The 21,998-nt window shown below is 36.5% G+C and overlaps 1 protein-coding gene across 1 annotated transcript in view; it reads left to right on the top strand.

Moving 5' to 3' along the window:
• Positions 1-290: 290 nt before the first annotated feature.
• Positions 291-21,998, top strand: part of IMPG1 (interphotoreceptor matrix proteoglycan 1) — a 115,084-nt gene continuing 93,376 nt past the window's right edge. The window contains 1 exon segment of the mRNA XM_045843434.1: positions 291-531. Coding sequence (XP_045699390.1) covers positions 465-531 — 67 coding nt within the window. The 5' untranslated portion in view covers positions 291-464.

Raw genomic sequence — 21,998 nt, 5'->3', positions numbered from 1 at the left:
CAGTGGATGTTCTTTGCAAGTGTCGTTTTGGCAAACATTTGACCCTAGCTGTCAGCCTTCCCCTGCATTTGGCAGCACCTCCCCTGGTTCTCTGTGTCACTGTAACAGGTGAGTAACTAAGAAAAGAAGCATTCCTTCTGTCTGTGGACACTTGTTTATAATGGCATCCAGGGTCCTGGAGCTAGGCTGACAGATGCTCTTCCAGAAGGTTAATGAGATAAAGGTCCCTCCAGCTGGCCCTTACGCAGAGATTACACCTGAGGGGAAGATATCAGATTATTCCAGAAACAGACACTGCCTCCTGTTCTTCATAAATTGGCACCTTCCTAAAGTAAATCAAGAAGGTTATCCTCACTCAGCTTGCATCAATATTTAATTATTTTCCATATTTCTGTCTTTTTTTAAAATGAGATTTGGGGCTGTTCTGTGACTGTTACCAAATTTACCAATGCACAAAAGTCAGAATGTATTTGGAAACTAGGAGGGCTATTTTTGTTTTTTGGATTTTTCTCCAAGTTCAAGGAACCAAAGGTAAGTTGTTTAAATATTTATTTTTAAATTGCTTATATGTAAAATCTATTTACAGAAGTAAACATTCAAAATCAACAAAGTTACCACTGTATCTCAGAAGGCTAGTATATGATGGGTCCGAAATAAATATTGACTGAGTGACTGTCAAAAATTGTTTGTACTTTATTAAGTATTTATAACATAATTCTAAGTGCAATTTATGTCAACAAAATAGGAGAGATGAATGCATCCTATTTACTTTTATTAGACATTCAGTAAATATTTATATCATTAATATCAATGACATTAGTAGGTCCATGACACCAATTATATTTATTCCTTAAATTTGATGAATAAAAATAAAATTAATATTTTGTCATTTACAATCAGACGAAAAAGGTATTTACCTTCTCATAGTTAAATCATGAGTTGCTTTTCCTTAGAAAATAGAGAGTATGCTTTATCTTTAGAGTTTATGACTACAATCAATCAGAACTTGGTGGTTTTGGAGTTTTATGCATGTAAAAACTAGGCACCAAATGTTTTTATGGCAAATCTTCAAATGAATATAAAATTAAAGCAAGCCACAAAACAGGCATATTTAAGAAAAACAATATATTTTAAAAAACTGTTGAAGACAGTTTCACTTTAAAAAACAGTCTGGTTATTAAAACATGATGTTTTTAAGACATTTGAAATCAATCAGATTCAGTTCTTCTTTAAGGATGACATAGCTTTAGACAATTAACATGCTAATTAAAGCACTGGTTTGAAAATGTCCATCGAAAAGTGCAACAAATGGTTGCATTTAAAAGTCACAAGATAACTGATTCTGTTAGTTATTTTATAAGTAATTCTTAGTGATTGGAGGGAGAAAGAAATTCTGGGAAATATTATGTAATAATACTTTAGACTTTGCTACATAAACGATAGTGGAGGAAGCAAAAGTTTACCTACCTTCCATTTTAATTGTCAATTATATATAAATGTTTAATTTATAAAAAATTTAATTACAAACAAATGGTGGTATTTTGTTGTATTCTGAACCTAATAAGCTATACAAATCAATTCGTGTGTTTCACAAACTTTACCAGGCAAATGAGCTTTGTTTTTTATTTAATTATTTTTATATTTTTACATAATATACCTTTATATATTATATATTAGGAATTACAATTTCAAATACAATTATTGCATAATCATAAAAAGAAAGTTAATTAAAATAAGCTCACCAGAAAACTACCATTTGTTATATACCTATTTCTATGAAATGAGGTATTATAACTACAAAATTTAAAATTCTAACATATTATTTGTTTAGGGCTTTTCATGCTGTAAGAATCTCAAATCTATGAATTTCTGTTAATCTTTAATTAGTGAGGTCTACATTAATTAGAGTGAATTTACTTCAGCCAGACTGGTTTTCCATTTGTAAGTAACTAATTAACCATCATGAGTGTATTTACATAGGAAGTGGTTTTAGGAAAGAGAAGAGTTCAATTTAATACAACTAGCTATTAAGCACAACAATTGGATGTTTAAATTCAAGAATTTTTAAAAAGATTTTATATATTTATTTTTAGAGAGAGAGGAAGGGAGGGAGAAACAGAGGGAGAGAAACATCAATGTGTGGTTGCCTCTCGAGTGCCCTCCACTGGGGGCCAGACCTGCAACCCAGGGATGTGCCCTAACTGGGAATTGAACTGGCAGCCCTTTTGTTTGCAGGCTGGCACTCAATCCACTGAGCCATACCAGCCAGGGCAAGAAGTTGTTTTTAAAAATTATACATTATTTGAAAAACCAAAAAGATCTGAAAATTACCCATATCCAAATACAGCATATGCTACCTAGCACCTTCATATGTATCCTCAGTATTTTTAATGTATGCTTACTGACTGTTACATGATTACAATTCTATTGCACACATAATTTTATATTAGGCTTTTTGTACTTCTAGTACATCATAAGAATGTTCTACATTGCTGTCTAACTTTGGCAAGCATTATTTTTTAGGTAGTATAATTTTCCTTTCAGTTAATATTCAACAAAAGAGAAATGCTTCTAATTAATTTGTTATTATGAATAATATTATAATAAACATCTTGGTGCATAAACCTCTCTCAGTATTAAAGATTCTTAGCCTAAATTCACTAAGGTAAAATTACTGGGTCTAAGCAATATAAACAGTTTTATGGTATTTGATTCATATTCCCAAATTACTTCTCAAAAGGTTTCCTGTGCCCTGAGGTGATGTTTTCTCTCATTTGATTTCCAGAGTGCTTACCAAGTACCTAATGCAGAATACTAACAGATTCAAAGACTCACTATTATTTCAAAAGGTTTCCTTTAACCTTTCTAGATACTCAATGTAGTTTTTCCATTGATACATAAAAATGAAATGGTTTTGACTTTTAAGTGTTCATTAAATAAACTTGTTTAGTGCAACAAAATGTACTTCAGTAGTTTAAAAGAACAATTACTTCATGGAGATGCCAAAGCTCCTCTCTTCAGTGCTCAGAATGGGGGCACCATTTGCACAGGAGCTGCACAGCACTGCCGGATCCTCTTACCTCTCCGTTTCCCATAAATAATTACATCTAATTGCTTGTGACATTCTGATGTGTGGGATAAAGAAAAGAAAGAAAACCCACCCTCAGCAAGCCCGAAAGTGGAAATGGTGTTTATCACAGTATGTGCCTTTTGCATTACATTTGGTTATACTAAATGAAACATTTAACTAAGTAATTATTAGTTCACCAAGCTAGGGTAACTATTTTAGTAGCTGTGAAATGTCAAGAAATTTGCATTTGAAGACACTCCATTTCTTCTAACACTTTACTACTGCACTATGTTCTCCTTTCATAAAATTACCCAGGAAGTTATTTTCCCCCATTGTGGCTCCACTAGCAGAGCGCAAGCCTTCATTTGTGTACCTGAGACAGCTGCCCAGTGACAGGCATGTTAACTTTACAGCTCCTACCTTTTTTTTTTTTATCTCTGCTATGGTCTCAGGACAGTATAATTCAAAAGGTTTAAGGTAGGTTATTTTTGTTCAATTATATCAGAGAAGGTGTCCTTCAAATCAATGCTGTGTAAATTAAAAGCACTTTGCATCCAATTGAACAAACTGTGGTAGCTTTTATTAGATTACATACTTAAATACTTTGAAAACAAAACAGCAAATGCTGCCTTATGGCCCCTCTATGCTTGTTTCACTGATCACACTGAAGGACTATTATATGTGTGAGTTAATTAGGAAGCAATGACATGACCTACTGCCTTCTTGGCCATTTCTGTCAATCATGGGTATGCAGCCACCTTAAATATCAACTATATTTGCATCCTAATCCTCTCTGGAAATTCAGATCCTCAATCATGTTCACAGATTTCATGTTGCTTTAAAATAGTCCGTCTGAGTCCACAGAGCTTGTTTTCTACAATAGTCTCTAGGTTTATATTACTGGAATACAATTCAGTATGGGTCATGACCATAGTAAAAGTCCTGACCTCATCACTATGTTGTGGAGTTGCAAACTCCAAGGTGTCTGAGGTCTCAGTCCACATCACCTCTTCTCCCTTCAACATAGGAAAGACACTTCTGCAGTTGTGGGGAAGGAACTGGTTATACCAACCCTTGGAATACCTCAAAGCAGCTTGTTGAAAGGAGAAAGCTTCTGACCACAGCATGAATTTTAACTTTCCAAAGCAGTCTTCTTCAACCATTGGGTATGAGCCCACTGAGAGTAAGAGATGGTGCCCCTGGGATTTCAGCCTCGCAGTGGCAGATGGAACCATTTTAATAACATGGATAGTGGTGCATTTTTTGTTGTGGTCCAAGGTAACCCACATGCCAAAGTTTATCCTACTAAAAGTTGATAGGTTGACTTATATAGCTGTGGAAATGAGACTCTATATATGGAAATGACACTGTCAAGTGTGAAGCGCACAGGCATTGCTCTAATTATTTATTGAACATGTTCTCCCACTGAAGCACCTCTCTTCCGGCCACAGTAAATGTAGAAGAGAATATGAAAGAGTTACAGAACAGTGATAAATGCTTCTAAGCATAAGGTTATATTCAGTAGGTAACTATTATCCCATTTACAGCCAGTTATCCTTAAGGAAACATTGTCTTTTGGTGTGCCTTTGTGAAGTCATCTTAATTTCTTCCAGGTTGGATTTCTATGTTCAGCCAGCTTTAGTCCCCTCACCCACCTCAGCCAACACCTATTTTTATAACTGCTTCCCTAAGAGAGAGGATAAAGGAAACTAGACCAAAAGGAATTTTGTGGAGAAAACTCAAGACCCCAAAATTAGTAAAAATTTCAACTTCAGAAATACTTTAACTTCACACAGAAAATAACATACATGGGGCTAATTTGTCTGTTTTAAGGTTCCTGCTTCATTTGTGAATAAATAAAAGTTATACTTAATTAAGGCCAGCTATGGAATCAAATGGGCACTATTCCTAAGCCACTGTAGTTAATTCATACCTAATTAAAATACTTTGCAGATAGCTATCATATTGATACTTTTCTTATAAACATTCAAACACATTTTAATTCATCTTACCTCCTCAGATTTTACTGGTTGGTAGACAATGTACTCAATGTTGGTCAGGAAACTAAGGCAGAGAATGCTAAGTAATGTTCCTAAAATCATGTGAGGTGAAAGCTTAGAATGAAAACTAGGACTTAAGCTGGATCTAGTCCTATATCCAAAGCCTATTAATCAGTTCAATATCATATGATGAGCATAGTTAATATGGTTTTTACTAATAATTCAAAGGCCAGCTTTCCCTTGCCAACACTAGATAAGTGCTGATTCTGAGCCATGTCTACATGTATATGCATGACTAATCTTAGAATATCTGGCCATATTCTGCAGTTTACCCTAAAAAATGGAAGTACCGATTCTGTTACTCATTAAGAATAAAGTGTGACATTTGAACTCCTCATTGAAGTGGAGTTATATATTCATGGTGTCCTTTTGAATGCCCACCATTAAAGTCTAAGTTCAGTGGCAAGTGGCTTATTTAAGATTGTGTTATGTACCTAAAGGCAGAACCTGGTTAACGGATATAATTTGACACAGTAGGAAAGCATCTTCTGAACCAAAACACTATTAAAACACTGAAATTATATCTTCAAGTTAGCAATATATTCAGACTTGAGATATACAACTCTGAAACACCCCATTCTAATAATTTCTCTTCCTTCCTTCCATGGAATGTAATTTTTACTCTCATCAAAACAACCCAGCCCCTCTTACTTTCTCCATTTCTTCAGCCCATCCAAATCTCAGGGTCCTACCCACTAATCTTAGGTCCTGGGGTCCTTTCCTGACCCTCCCTCAACATTCTTCTTGTTAGTGCAACAAAAACTTACTCCTTGAACTTCTGCCCCATTTGTTTGGTTATTCTATTCTGGGCCTTCACTGTTTTCACTTTCATTCCTGAGCTGCCAAGTGTTACTAGAGAATCTCAAATACACAGAGTGTTTCCATGAAACAAATTCATATGTTGTGATTTTAATTGGACCCTCCAAGCTATTCCACAGTGATGCTCATCTCTGATCCCCTGATGGTCTCCCAGTCTCATAGTCTTCCAAACTTTCCCTCTCTCCTCAAGTCTGCAGCCCAATTCTCCCTCAATCACATAATAGCACAGTTAAGAGCCAAGACTTCAAGGTTTGCATAGGACTGCATTTGACACAGAACAGTTCTGTCACTTGCCAGTTATGTGACCTTGGCAAATTGTTCAGTCCCATATGTATATCCATCTTACAATTTTTTGTCTATAAAATGAGAATAACAGCAGTGTTGTCTCATAGGGCAGAAATGAAGATAAGTGAAATAATATTTATGAAGCCCTTAGTGAGGAATCTTCTACAAAATTGTTCAATAAATGCTAGCTTCTGAGATTATTACCACCATTACTATTATCACCACCTCCTACATACTGAAAAGACTGAAATCATCTGATTTAACTTGACATCTCTTCTTTCTACTTCAAAATTTCTCTGAATTTTTAACCAAACTCTTCACATTCTCTTGTTTCAGAGTGAATGAAAAGATTTCATATTTTTGGTAATGTTGTTGCTACCTACCTATGACTGTAGCTCCATTTACAACCAGTTCCCCCAACACAGTCCTCTGCCAGTTTCCTTTTTTGTTTACTTAATTTTTCTAACCTAAAGACTTCAGTGAAACTTTCCTCAACGTTGGTAAAAACGCTAATGCTGGGGCTCCTGCATTAAAGATTCTGACTTAATTTACCTGGTATGGGATAATGGTTAAAGCCATGCAGGTGATTCTTCTCTGCAGCCAGATTTGAGAAGCATGATCTACGTCATAAATTCTATGGTATTACCCTTCTGTGAAGATAATGATATATGGATCATTCTATTATGGGCCAACAGGGGACTTTTTTATCTCCATTTTTAGTACATTATATCATAAATATATTTCCAGTCTGAAGGGAAGGATCTCATTATTTAGTAGGGTTTCTAGAATGATTTGTATAATCATTCTATTCATTGTATTGTTTCATTTTTCAACTGCTTTACATAAAACAGCACTGATTATATTAGGGCACAGGTAGGTTACAGGAATATGCATTTTGAAAAACCTACTCAGAATGCACTACTGTATGCCAGTAAAAGACAAATGCCTCCTGAGGACAGGGACTGTGTCCATCTGTTCTCCATGATACCATCATCTCCCTTTTTCTGGCAAACACCACTCTGCTTCTTGCATTCTGTTTCACTTCATGCTGTCATATTTCACTTCTAAAGTCAGGAATTCAGTATCATTGAAGACATCTTCCTCTCCTTTGTATCTATTTGCTACCAAATCCTATCAAATGGTGTGCTGATATTTAGCAACTATCTCTCTCCAGGGAGTAAAAATCCTTAACCATAGCATTTGCCAATATGCATATACAAATAAATAGTCTTACAATGGCCACTTTCAAACTACCAGCATGACATCATCTATTGTGGATGTGCACAGTCAGCTCTCAGGAGCTGGGAGTCAATGTAAACCTGTTTCAGCACACAACTGCGTTGTCAATTTTAGTACAAAAAGGTTTCTTTAACCTAGCCTCACCTCCTTATCCTCACTTCCTGGGACCACACACGACAGTCTTCCCTCAGGTTCTGACCTCTAACTTCTCCATTTCCTAAACCCATGAGAACTAGTCAGTTGGTGGCAAATCTTGTCAATACTATCTCATAAATATCCTTGTATTTCTCCAGCTTTAAGTAGCCTCGGTATCATTGTACATCATATTCCCCTGCTTGAAAAAGAGAAAAGGAAAGAAAAGAACTGCCACAGCCTCCTGATTTCTTCAGAATAAAGTTCAACAATTTCATCTGAGGGTTCTTACGATCTGGCAGCTGTCGTCCTCTCCAGCCTTACTGGTTGAATCTCTGCCATAGGCTGCACTCATTGTTTTCTGTAAATCACCTTACTTGGGGAATATACATCGAGTGTACAAAACATTTCAGTGGCATTTAGAGAAACGTAATAGCTTGTTCACTTCACAGATTAAATAATAAGACATCAATAGTATCTTAGAAGTCCCCAACTGCTCTGCCAGGATCTCTTTCCTTTGTTCTTTGTCAAAGATAGCTACCATCATAAATTTTGTGTTAATCATGTCATTGCTTGCTTTCAGTGTCTCCACCTAGAGATGTATTCCCTAAATAATGCATGTCTTTGTTTTCCCTGTGATTTTTATTTAAATAATGCCATGCTGTATGGGTTCTCTTATTACTTAGTTCTTTGGCTCAACATTATGTTTTAAGATTATGCACATTGTTACATATTAGCAGACCCTGAGGCACAAGTTTACTTGTTACTCTTCATTAAGGAGTGCAGTTTCAGGGAAACAAGAGGAAAAGAAAATGAGGAGTGAGGCAGTGAACAGGTGAGAACTAACAGAAAGATGCTTTACCAAACTGGTCACCACTTTGTACCAAGTGCAACCACTTGTTGGTCTCAAGACCAACTATCTTCAGAGACCACAGGACCTCCAAGTAATCTACAAGGTGAGGGCCTCGGGTACATGGAGAAGAATTCATAAGAGATCTCTTCAAAGACTTGCCTCACAGGACAGTAACTCTCCTGCACTTTTAGTGGGCTCATCTGTTGACAGTGGGTGCATCCTGATGCTTCTCACATCTCTGCAGTGATGGAAAATCCTGAGGCAAGAGAAAAGAAACACCATGACAGAGCCATGAGGCAAGGAACTGTGGGCTTATGTCTCCTGTAGTGGTCAGAGCTTATGAAGAGGTACTCTGAGAGAGGTGAGGGCGTGACATGGTTCATGAGAGGCATCTGAGACATACAACAGCCTAGTACAGACACACCACAACATATTCACTCTTCTGTTGACGGACTTTGCTATGACAGACAATAGTGGTACAAACACCCTCACGTGTGGCCCCTGGTGCTCACCACACCACGCAGGAGTTTCTCCAAAGTCTAGGATGGCCTCTCTCTCTCTCGTGTGGAAGAGAGAAACTGGGTGTCATGAGGTATATGTGTTTTCAACTTCACCAGATGACATCAAGCTGTTTTCCTAAGTGTTTTTGCTGTTTTGAGTGAGAGTTCCTTTTGCTCCATCCTCATCCATATTTGGTAGTGCCTGACTTTTTCTTTTTTTGCCAGTGTTCAGGGAGGTGAGATTGTATCCTAGTGTAATTTTAATTTGTATTTCTCTGATTACTAATGAGGTTGAATATCTTTTTATATATTTTGGGTCTTCTTTGTTTCCTCTTCTAGAAAATGCTTAAACAAATGTCTTGTTCACTTTCCATTGTGATGCATGTCTTTTCTTACTGTTTTAGAAGTTCTTTAAAAGCTGTGGATATCAATTCTTTTTCAGTTTTTGCAAACCATGCAAATGTCTTCTCCAACTTTGTAACTTATTATTTTCTCTCAATGCTAACCTCTGAAGATCATTCTTAATTTTAATATACAATAGCTGAATTTTTCAGTCTCTAACTTCATGTTTTATAGGGGTTTTTGCCTTACTTTAAAAATCCTTTTCTATGTCAAAGTCATGAAAATACTCTATATTGTCTTATAAAAGTTGTATAGTTTTACCTTTCATATTTAAGCCACTAGTATTTGTTGTATGGGTACATACGAGTACGTGAAGCAGAAAAACAATTTTTAATATGGATAATCAATTGTTTCAGCACCATCCACTGGGTAGTTTCTCCTTTTCTCTGTGCTCTGCTCTGTGATACTCCTTATGTCATGAGCATGGATTTGTCCATTTTGCTGTCCATGGGCCAGTGCCGCATTGCTTTAATTATTACAAATTTATAATAATCTTGATACCTTGCAACCATGTTTCTATGGCTCCATTCTCTTTCTATAGCAGTGTCTAAGCTATTCTTGACCCTCCACTCTTCCATAATACATTCGAATATTAGCTCAATGAGTTACACAAAATACCTTATTGAGGTTGGCTTAGAACTGTATTGAATCTATAGATCAGCTTGGGGAGAAATGATACCTTTATAATGGTAAGTCTTTCTAAGAGCATGGGATATCTGTCTTTTTATTGGTACCTTACAATAATGTTGCATAATTAATTTAATAAAGGGCTTCCACATCTTGGAGTTATCTCTACTTCCATTACATTAACTGTGATCATGTAAATGCCATTCTTATTACATTTTCTATGTAGAAAAGTAACAGGATGTATATCCCATAGCTTTGCTAACAGTCTTAATTCTGACCATTTACTAGCAATTCTTTTAAATTTTCTACTTAAAAATTATATCAATTGTGAATAAAGAAAATTTGAGTTCTTTCTCTTCTGTGTTTGTATCTTTGATTTCTTTATATTTTCTTACTGCACTTCATAGGCCATCCAAGGATAATTTTAAAGAGAAATGGTAGTTTCATGCACCCTTAACTTGATACTGACCTTGAAGGTAATACTTTCATAATTTACCATTAAGTATGATATTTGTTTTAGATTGAGGGTTTATTCTGTTTTTGTAAATGCCCCCTATCATGTTTTCTTTTTAAAGTTACTCTCTATTTCTAAGCGTTCTAGTCATAAATAAATATAAAATTTTATTGGATACTTCTATATCTACTGAGATTACCAAATGGCTCTTCCATTTTAATTCATTAATGTGATAAATTAATCAATTTTCAAATATTAAATCAACTCTACATTCCTAACATAAATTCAATTTGGTCACCCTTTTTCACATACTATTAAGTTCCACTTGCTAACATTTTATTTCAAATTATTACATTCATATTCATAAATGATATTGAAGCATATTTTTTCATACTTTCTTTGTCAGGTTTTATAAGAGTTTGTACAAAAATAGAATTAGTTTTTCCTTGAATGTATGATAGAACTCTCAGATGAAGCTAGAGAATTATATTTAGGGAAAGATATTTGATACTAACTCATATGTTTTAAAGGATATAATAATAATTAGACTTTCAGCTTTTATATTTTGGTAAAATATATTTCTAAAATTTATTCATATACCTTTCATACAAAATTTCCAACTAATTGTAAAAATATTATTTATAATGTCCTCTTATTATGTTTTCCTTGTCTGTAGAAAATATAATGATGTTCTCCTTTTTCAATCTCAATAGTGGTTAATTGTGTCTTCTTTTTCTTACTTAATCAATCTTGGTTTTTTTTATTAGTATTTTCAAAGGAAAACTTGTTGGCTTTTATCTTTCCTTTTCTTCTTTTTTATGTTTTCTTCTTTTTATAATGTATTAATCTCTACCCTTATCTCTATTTTTCTCATATTATTTGAATTTATTTTTTACTTTTGCTAAAGTCTTGAGATAGATGCTTCGCTTATTAATATTTAGCTTTCTTTTTTCTTAAAATAGGCTTTTCAATGGGATAAATTTACATTGCAAGTATAGATTTAGCTATATTCCACAAGTTTTATTATGCATTATTTTTACCATTTGATAAAGTTATTTCTGATATCTAGCATATTTTCTTCATTGATTTATGGATTAATTTAAGGTGTTCGTTAAAATTCTCAAGTGTATGGGGTTTTCCAGTTTTTTAATTTATTTATTTTTTCCTTTTTATTGAATTTATTGGGGTGACATTAGTTAGCAAAATTTTACAGGTTTCAGGGACACAATTCTACAACACATCATCTGTACACTGTATTGTGTGTTCACTTCCTCAAGTCAAGCATTCTTACATCACTACTTATCCCACCTATACCTTCCTCTTCTTCTCCTCACCCCACCCAACCCCAACCCCCAGCAATCATCACAATGTTATCTGTGTTCATGAAGTTTTTCTCTTTTGTTTTTATTTTTTTGCTCAATCCCTCCAACTACCCACCAAACCCTTCCCTCTCAACAGCTATAAGCCTGCTCTCCATTAGTCTGTCTCTATTTTGTTAGCATATTGTGTTCATTAGATTCCACATATGTGTGAAATCATATGGTACTAGTCTTTCTCTGACTGGTTTATTTCACTTAGCATAATATTCTCTAGGTCCATCCATGCTGTCACAAAGGGTAAGATTTCCATCTTTTCAATGACTATATAGTATTCCATTGTGTAAATGTACCACAGCTTTTTTATCCATTCATCTAATAATGGACACTTGGGCTACTTCCAAATCTTGGCTATTGTAAATAATGCTGCAATGAACATGGAGTCCATATATTATTTCAAATGAGTGTTTTGGGCTTCTTTGGATAAATTCCCAGAAGTGGAATAGCTGAATCATAAGGCAATTCCATTTTTAATTTTTCTGAGGTAACTCCATACTGTTTTCCACAGTGGTTGTGCCAGTCTACAATCCCACCAACAGAGCACTAGGCTTTCCTTTTCTCCACATCTTCACCAACACTTATTGCTTGTTAATTTACTAATGATACCCATTCTGACATGCATGAGGTGATATCTCATTGTGGTTTTAATATGGATTTCTCTGATGATTAGAGACAATAAGCATTTTTTCATGTGTCTATTGAACATCTGCATGTCCTCTTTGGAGAAGCATGTGTTCAGGTCCTTTGTCCATTGTTTAATTATATTGTTTATTTTTTTTTGGTGTTAAGTTTTATATGTTCTTTGTAAATTTTGGATATTAACTCCTTATCGTATGTATCATTGGTGAATATGTTCTCCCACTCTGTGAGTTGTCTTACTTTGTCGATGGTTTCTTTTGCTGTGCAAAAACTTTTCAGTGTGATGTACTCCATTTGTTAATTTTGTTTCCCTTGCCTGAAGAGATATATAAGAAAAAATATTGCTATGAGAAATGTACAAGATTTTACTGCCTATGTTTTCTTCTAGGATTTTTATGGTTACAAGTCTAACATTTAAGTCTTTTTTTAATTTAATCTTAATTGCATTTTTTCCATTACCCTTCAGTCCCTTTATACACTCCTCCCCAAGCAATCACCACACTGCAAGCCTTTAATCATTTTGAGTTTATTTTTGCATGGGGGATAAGAAGGTTGGTCTAGTTTCTTGTTTTTGCACGTATCTGTCCAATATTCCCAACACCATTTATTAAATAGGCTATCTTTATCCCATTCTATGTTTTTGTCTCCTTTTTCAAATATGAATTGACTAAAAGGCATGGGTTTATTTCTGGGCTTCCAGCTATTGTTTAAAATTGTTTTTTAGCTTATTTTCTTGTTACTGTGAGAACATAATGTACAGGCATTTTAGTCCAGTAGATATAAGGTCTGTCCAGAAGGTATACAGCCATGTAATATGAAAAATAGAGACATTTATTGAAGAAGATACAAGAAACATTGTACATAGAACAATGATACCTTAGTCCCTTTCAAAGTACACACCTTAAACCTCACACAGTTCTCCCAATTGCCATCAGCTGCCCCATCGTATTTTCCTGAATCCCATTGACTGTCTGAAATCTCTTCCCTTTCAAAGGTGGCTTAAGTTTTGGGAAAAGCCAGAAGTCTTAGGGTGACAAATCTGGGCTGTAGGGGGGACTGATCACCTGGGTGATTTGATGTTTCACCAAAAAACTCTACTCGAGACATGATGCATGGGCAGGCGTGTTGTTGTGATGGAGCTGCCAATCACCAGTTGCACGTAGCTGTGGTCTTCTGAATCATCTGAATAGTTTCTGCAGAGGAATATTCAAGCTTAATGCAAAATCAGATGCAGAATCGTTGATCAACTTGCTCCATCATTTTGAATGTGATGTCCACACAGGACACACACTCACTCAATGGCATCTACTGCCCCCAGTGACTAGTACAGTGAAGTTGTCATTGTTCATGCATGTGCTTTCCATTCCACTCTCCTTGGCTGCCAGACCACTCTTGTTATATTCATGACGGTTGGACTTTTTCCAGACAGACCTCATATAGTCATTATTTGGATATATTCTCCCTGTGCTTGAAAGTAAATATGTATTTCATATTTAATATAAACATATATTTTCATTTTATAATATTCCATATATTCATTAGCTCAAGTTCAATTGTGTTTCAATAATCCTCACTGATTTTTATCTGCTTGTTCTGTCAATTACCAAGAAAGATCTCTTAAAATCTACCTGTTGTAATTATTGATTTCACTTTATTGTTCTGTCAATGTTTCCTTTATATATTTTGAGGTTTATTTTTAAGTACATGAAATTATAACTTGTCACATCTTTCTGGTAACTTTTATTTTTATCATTATGATATTACTGTCTTCTTCTTTGTAATGTGTTCTGAGAAATAAGGAATTTCTCCCACTTGGGTGCTAGAACTGGCCCATATTAACTTTCAGGGCTCCCTTGCACAATTTCTTCTCAACTTCGTGCTCAGCAATATCACATTAGTGGCTTGAAATCAGTCAGGGAGGAGTGTTAACACATGGAAATTGCAAATGCTACAAAACAGGCCTTCTTATCCATTCCCAAGCATTGGTTATTAAACATTGACCAGCAGTCCTCTGACTTTATTTTATAGTAACATAACTATATCAATTTTCCTTTGATTAGTATTTGCATATTATAACTTTTTCCATCCTTTAATTCACCTCTGTATCTTTCTATTTAGATGTATTTATTAAAACAACATATAGTGGGATCTCAATTTTTAAGCAGTCTGACAACCTTTGTCTTTTAATAGTGGTATTTTGTTTGTTTTTAATATGTCCCAGCTATTACACAGGACATATCTATACCATTAAATTATTAATTGTTTCTCAGAAATTTAAATTTAACTGGGGGTTCTATAGTTTATTTGCTATATCAGGCAATCCTATTTCCTTCCTATCCCTATCCCTAAACCTCAGAATAAATACAAAGGTACTAGATCATAATAACAGCTACCAATGTGCCAGGACTTCCACAAAATTCTTGACACCTGTTTTCTCATTTAGTCTTTAAAACAAAACAAAATGAAACTATATCACTATAAACATTAATGTATAATTATGGTGTCAGAATTATTGTTATGTCCTTTTTTAGGTTAGAAATCTGAGACATGTAGAAATTATTTGCCAAGTTCAGGAAGTGGCTTCAGAAGGCAGAGCTATCTTAGTGTAACTTCAGACCTGCAGGTACTCAAAGTGAAGCTTAACTTTCTTCTCTGCATGAACTGAGATAGGTCTTTAATCATCAGAACGTTTAACAGGCAGAGATTTGCAGGAGTTTCTGTGTAAACTGCTCCAATTCTGCTGTCCCTAAGTAGTTAGAATATCATTCATTGTGGAAATATTGCACCAATGCTATACATGTAATTCTCTTAATCAGAAATCTCAGCACATTCCAAGATCAGGTTTACATGAGAGCACTAAAACTACAGAGTAGTGCATTTCATGGTTTATAATATTAGAATCACAGGCAGCCAAAAGATTCGGAAAATAAAGATGCTGGACTAAATTAGAGCTGATTCTGATATGAGTACTTAAGAATCTAACAAGATAAATATGCCCCAAATATACAGCACCCCTAGGAAGTATAGGGTTGTTATAGGAATTATAGCCCATGTTTCCTCCTGTAACCCTGCACAGCTGGAACCAGAAAGAACGGGCATATACCATTAATGTGTCCCATAAGCAAATCCACATTCCTATCCCCTGGTATTTCCTTGGTGTATCCCCAGCTTCTGAAGTCAGCTTCCTCCCGAGTTAGGGGGAAAAAATTATAGGCTCTTGGTAGGTTTCTGAAATCCTGCTACTTGTCTCAGCACCCACCTCCAAACAGATCATGGGCTGAATCTGCCTCTGGCTTGTGCATGACCTGGTACTGTTCCAACACAACCCTCTGGTTTCCGTGGCATTCCACCTTTGTGTCAAGCCAGGCTATAAAAATGCCCTGCAAATTGTAACACCCCATACATTTGTGAGGTTCAAGTACAACTCATTGTCAACCTATTTCAGAGTTACTTGTAAAATTCCATTCTGAATCTCTTATCCATAACCTGAATAATTATACAAACTCACATTTTGAAATATATGGAGATGGTGCAAAACAAAAAAAAATAAGCCACATCATGGGTAAACATTGAGAAGCAGAAGCAATGAAAAGGTTTGTAGAATTTAAGTTAATGTAAGGATGAGATCATTAAAAGATTTTTTTCTAGGGTAGTAGTGGATTGAAGAAATGATCTTAACCATTGAGGTGGAATTTCTGTTAAAGGAGAAAATGTTCTTATTTTGGAAAATTATTTGTGTAATAGATTGGGGTGAAATATCAGAACTTGGAGGCAATAAAGTAAAGAGACGTTGGAGTGGTGGAACCTTAGGAATAAACAGGGATTTGGGGAAAACAGAGCCACAAGTAGAGGAGAACAGAGGTGTGGTTGAGCAACATACAGGCCAAAAGACATTTAAGAATAGACTTTCTTAATGTTCACTTTTTTTTAAGTTTCACATTGCACATTATACATCTCCTTCGTGCTCACAAAGACAGTTAATACAGTCTGCTGGGTACCTCAAGGCTTTGTTTAATTGCCAAAACAGTCTTTTCTTCACACACCTGAGCCATATGCATGTATAAGAGTAAAAATGTGTGTGTCTGACATCTGTTCTTAGCCCCTATAAGTATAGTTTTAAGATATTAAAAAGTTAATCAGAACATCACTATAAATATCATGTCTGGGGCCTTTATAGTGTTCAAGAATATTTACAAAGAAAAAGTGGCTTGATGGGGTTGGTCCTACATGTACACAGAGAAGGTAGCTGCCGAGCCAGGATGCTTGGAGGGCCGGCTGAAACAATCCAGCTGCTGGAGAAAGCACTGGATTCTCTGTCAACTCCAGAAAGCAAGGCTCAGCTAAGCGGGCCAGCAACTTGAACATAATTGTTCTCATTCTGTTTCACATCCTGTTTTCTTCAAACTGACCTCAGCACTAAACCAACCCTACTCACCATTTTTTTCTAAGTAATATACTTTACAGTTAATCACAGCTTATAGAAATATCCTACTCTTCTAACTTTCAAGACTGGCTTCTTCAGGGAAGAAAGGATTTTGCTGATTTTGCTTATGTATTCATGTGAAAAGCATTTACAATCCTTAACATTTTAAACTTTTCTGCTAAAATTCTCAAGTAAATTTAGCATTCTGTGAAGAAGCAACAACGTTGCTCCTGTCGTTTCTCACAACCCCTGACCCAGCACTGCGGACCTGAGGGCATGTGAGAGTCCGGGGCGTTCCCGTGGCCCTGGAATTACTGCAGGAGCAGCACCTCTGGAACTGACGGTTGGCAGTGAGTGGACTTCAGCCACGAGGCTGCATCATGACCGTGTATGAGACCTTCAAGACACCCCGTGCATGGCAAGTGCCTCACTCGTATTTGTCTTATTTCTCAGGACAGAGAGAGACCACTTATCTCTGAGAACACTCCACCCCTTCCCAATATGCCCTCCTCTGTCTCCCCACCAAGACGATGGAAGTTAGCACACATTTCTGTTTTGCATACAGGTAAAGACAAGGCCCTGCTGACGTCCTGTCTCTCCACTCCCTGACACTTACCAGTCACAGAGAGCTCACCACTGCACTCTCAGAGGGCCACCTGCTCCAGTCACAACAGAGACAAGACCCTTCCTGTTTTCTACATCTCTCTTCAACTTAGTATTGTTCCTACCCACTCAGCAACCTGCATATGCCATCAGCAAAATTTCCCAGCATCTTACCTGTAAATTTGGTTCTTCTTCTTTTTTTTTAATAGTGCATGGAGGTAGAAGAATGACTTAATACATATGTATAGAGAGAGACTAGAAAATAGGAGTTAGAACTTTTATTTCTTGTAACGGTTTTCCAAGGTTTTAGCCCTCTCCTTTCTGATATATCAAGTGTACTAATGGCTAAATTTTTGTAATGAGAAGAAAGATAATGCAACTGCTCTAATTCTTTGAGAGAAGGGAACCCTGACTTTCACCCTCAGGAGAGAGTGGTGGTGCTGAGCAAATGCTGGTGTGGGAGGTAAGGAAAGCTGTGATGGCATCCAAGTTTCAAAAGCTTCTGAGAAGGCAACGGTGCAGCAGCCACCCCAGGCATCGTCGGTCACCCAGCAGTCTGCATGCTAACCACTGTGAGAGATTATTCTCTTCACATTCTATGAAAGAAAATCATTGGGACTTTCCTTCATTTCTGTGATCCTCTTTTCTATCATTCATTCCAGCACACTTTCACTGGGGTGGGCATTGTGTGAGGTTATTGGGAACTGCATGTAGGAAGAAAAGTGGGAAAGCAAAGTACGGAAGCTCCTATGTTCATACAGAAAGCAGTGAGCTTAAAAATCTGTGCAATTTTCTGGGACAGCATTAAATACAGTATTCAGAATATCTGCAAAATTTTTGAGGATATATTCAGATATGTTAAGCATGATGTACATTTAGTCACCCTTGCTCTGTGGAGAAAAATTTCCAGGTGTGTAATTGAGCATTTCTACTAACGTGGGGGTGGAACAGATATAAAAGATCACAAACAAGATGAGCGTTTGCATAAAGTCACAACCACTCACTTTTTTTTTTTTGGTAAGGTTGGGAAGTTTATACAAGGTTAAATTATAATTTTTTTAAACTTTCATTTATTGATTGGTCCTGAAATATTATCCACTTTCTCTCTACAGCAGTCTGTTTTTCAAATGGAGATTTTTGTTCTATAGGAATTCCAGTAACTTTTTTCTCTACTGTTAATTTGCTCATTAAGACCTTACAGCCTTTTCCCTTGGGGAAAAATAATGGGTTCGCTAAGTGCTTATACCAGTGGCTGTTGCTTTCATAACAGAGCTTCCGTGAAAGCCCCGCACTCCTTTTCCTGTTGTCAGTTATTGTCGCTCTGTGTGTACAGTAATCCTATATTGTAAGCCTGCAGAGATGGATAGCTAGAAAATTTCCTCTAGAAAAAAAGAGCTAGTGAGGAATGGTCCAAACTGGTTAGCAAGGATCCACTATAATATGTAATCAAGAAGGAAACTAATTCTTGGGCACAGCTGAGCCCTGAAATGGAAACTTTGCAAGCAGTCTATGACTGGAGGCTAACTTTGATGCAGAAAAGATGAAAATATACTTTTTAGTGACATGACAGGGAGACAATGTAATCTGTAATGACTTCCAGGATATCAGTCAACATTAAGGTCACCAGCCTAGAACCTAAAGTGGAAAACATGCTTTTGATCGAAGGGTTAGCCTTCATATTAGCTAGTAGACATGCTTAAGCAATGCTTAGGCAACCTGACTTTAAAACAATAAATGAAGGGTCCAAGGCCCTACTCGGGGCCTTTCAGAGCTGCCACTCCACCCTTGGCCAGATTTAACTTTTTCTTACGATAAAGTAATGTTTGAATTCAGTAGTTGAATCCAGTCATTTCATTAATTTCCCTTTCTGTATAACTGGAAAATTACAAACTTGTCATAGCTATACGGGTTGCAGGATCTGGGTCAGCCCCAGGATACAGTGGCTAAAGAAATTTAATTTAAACCCCAAATGCAAACCTTTAGTGTTGACCACTTTTCTTTGCCTGCTGCAAACTGCCCTGCCCATGGGGACGCAATCGTTCTTCCTGCCCATCTAAATATTTTCATTTGCCAGGACCTCTCATGAGAACCTCCCAGACCGATGGAAGTCCATCCCACCGTGCCGTCTCAGCCCTACCTCAAAATGTCTGTTTAGCTACAGTCACCACCCTCACTACCACACCCATCAACAAATGTCAGTACTCAACCTGTACAAGTCCAAACTCAAAGAAGTGATTATTGTACATTATTTTGTCCAACGTAGTTTCAGTATATTATGTGTTAGGTAGCGACACCTTCTGGTGAAGTTTCGCATTAGCATGTTGACTACACCAGGCTCTGTGAGCACACTGCAATCAAAATAAAAAAGAATGAAGGAAAAAAGAGGAGAGGATGAAGGGAGGAAAATGTTGGTAACTTTGCTCTGCTAGCAGAGAAATCCTCACACATATAGGGGCTTTGTTTTAGGAAAGGAGAAAAAGACAGATCTTTCAAAAAGTTTTGCTGGATAAATAGAAAAATGGGCCAGGAGCTGGAAGGGAAGTGGTATCAAAAAAGAATCTTCTTAAACAGAAGGGGAAAAAAACAGCACTTTGGTAGGCTGATAGGAATAACCCAGTAGAAAGAGGAAGGACAATGATGCCGGTGACCAAAAGGAGGATTTCCGGAAGAACGTCCCCTAGAGGTGAGAAGGCCGGGATCCAGTGTGAGGAAAAGAACTGGCTCCAGGAGGGAGCACAGACTGCTTGTCACGTGGTTGCAGGAGGGAAAAGCAGAGAATCAGAGCATGGACGCAGCCAATGAGCAGATGCAATACTGGATATTCTTAAAGTTTTCTTCTGGCTCCTCTTGTCCTCAATAAAATTTGAGGCAAGGTCATCTGTTGACAGTAAGAATTGGCAAGAAATGAAGGAAATCTGAGAAAAGTTGTGTGCAGTTCTCCAAGAGAATGTGAAACTCAATGGACCAGGGAAATGTAGTGTAATATTATTTAAGGATCATAAATTTAAAGGGAGTCCTGTTGGTGGGAATTTTTCTCCAGCCATGTTCAGCTACCACGGTGCTGGTGTGGAGTAGGCAAAGGGTTGAGTTTAACCATGTGTGTGGTTTTGCCTATCAAGGACAATAATTGAGGGGTCAGGGAGTTGAGGGCTTATCATTCTAAAAAAGCCAGGCAATATTAATATTCTCTCCCATGGATGCCCATGTTTTTAATTGGTTCCATTTTTATTTATTTATTCATGGACAAATTGAAAGGTTCTGGGGATGCTAACTAAAATACACTTTATGCCTAAATCATTTCCTTTCTGTTCTTTTGGTTTTCATTCAGAAAATAATTTTTATCTTTTCACTTAAGATATTATCTTTAATAAGATGGCTGTGTCCAAAGCCTCTGATACTAGATACTGCAGAAGGGAGTAGAAATTTAAAAGGGAGTTTGCAGTAATGTAGGTGCACAGGAAATATGAAGCTATTTTTCATGGTCTAATGGTTTTTTAAATGAATCTCACTTATATATTGTAAAAATAAATTATTATTTCCATAGGCTTTTTTCATTAATTTACTTAATGAATATGTATTGCATATTTGTCATGTACAAAACATTGTGCTAGGCAAGCACCAAGAAGGCTTGGGAGAGGGCAGGATTACCATAATGAGGTATTTGTGGTTTAAAAGTGGTGTTTGCAAATACAAAGATACAGCCTAAAGGGGTAAACTCCTGTGCAAGTACTACAACACAAGTTCCATGACATTTATTCATCTAATTTACCATGATATACCTACCATACTGGGCCTGAAACATAGCAGGCATGTAATAAACATGGTGAATCAGTAAAAAGAGATAGAAGGCACACTAGAGGAGCAGGATGGAGCTGAATGAATTTTGAACGTGATATCTGAGGATGCTTAGAAGAGAAGAGAAGGCTTAGAAGCTGGCCTTTGAAGGAAAAGTAGGAGCCCAACAAATAAGGAAGGACAAGTAGAGCCCTCGAGTATGAAATAACAAAGAAGCACGAGACGAGAGGAGCACTGCAGCAAAGCACAGGATGACTTAGGGCATGCACAGTCTCGTCTGTGGACAGAGGAGCAGTATCAGGAAACAGTGTATTAGAGAGGGAGAAAGATGCCAGGAAGTGAACGGATGGATTATCAGATAAAGGAGTTCTTATTGAGCACTTACACTGTGCCTAACACAGTTTTAAGTGCTGCACATACAACTAACTCATTTAATATCACAGGAACCTGTTAGGCATCTTTATCCTCCATTATACAGGTGAGGAGACTGGGCACAGAGAGATCAAGTACATCCAAATTATATAGCTAGCAAGTCACAAAGCCAGTGCCCCAGGTAACATTGGCACTATTAAAACACTTTCAATATTTGCATGTCCTATGATTTGTGTTGCTACTACTTTTTTCACAATTAATATACAAATTTAAGTTAAATTTAGAAAGTAATCTCCATGAGTATTAGCTGTTTATCTATATTTAGAAGTTCTTGTGGGAGGGGGGACTG

This window comes from Phyllostomus hastatus, unplaced genomic scaffold (assembly GCF_019186645.2).
Source record: "Phyllostomus hastatus isolate PE091 unplaced genomic scaffold, TTU_PhHast_1.1 phas_contig_40, whole genome shotgun sequence".
Classification (NCBI taxonomy): Eukaryota; Metazoa; Chordata; class Mammalia; order Chiroptera; family Phyllostomidae; genus Phyllostomus; species Phyllostomus hastatus.
The sequence above is the reverse complement of the archived record's forward strand: the minus strand, read 5'-3'. Positions and strand labels throughout refer to the sequence as shown.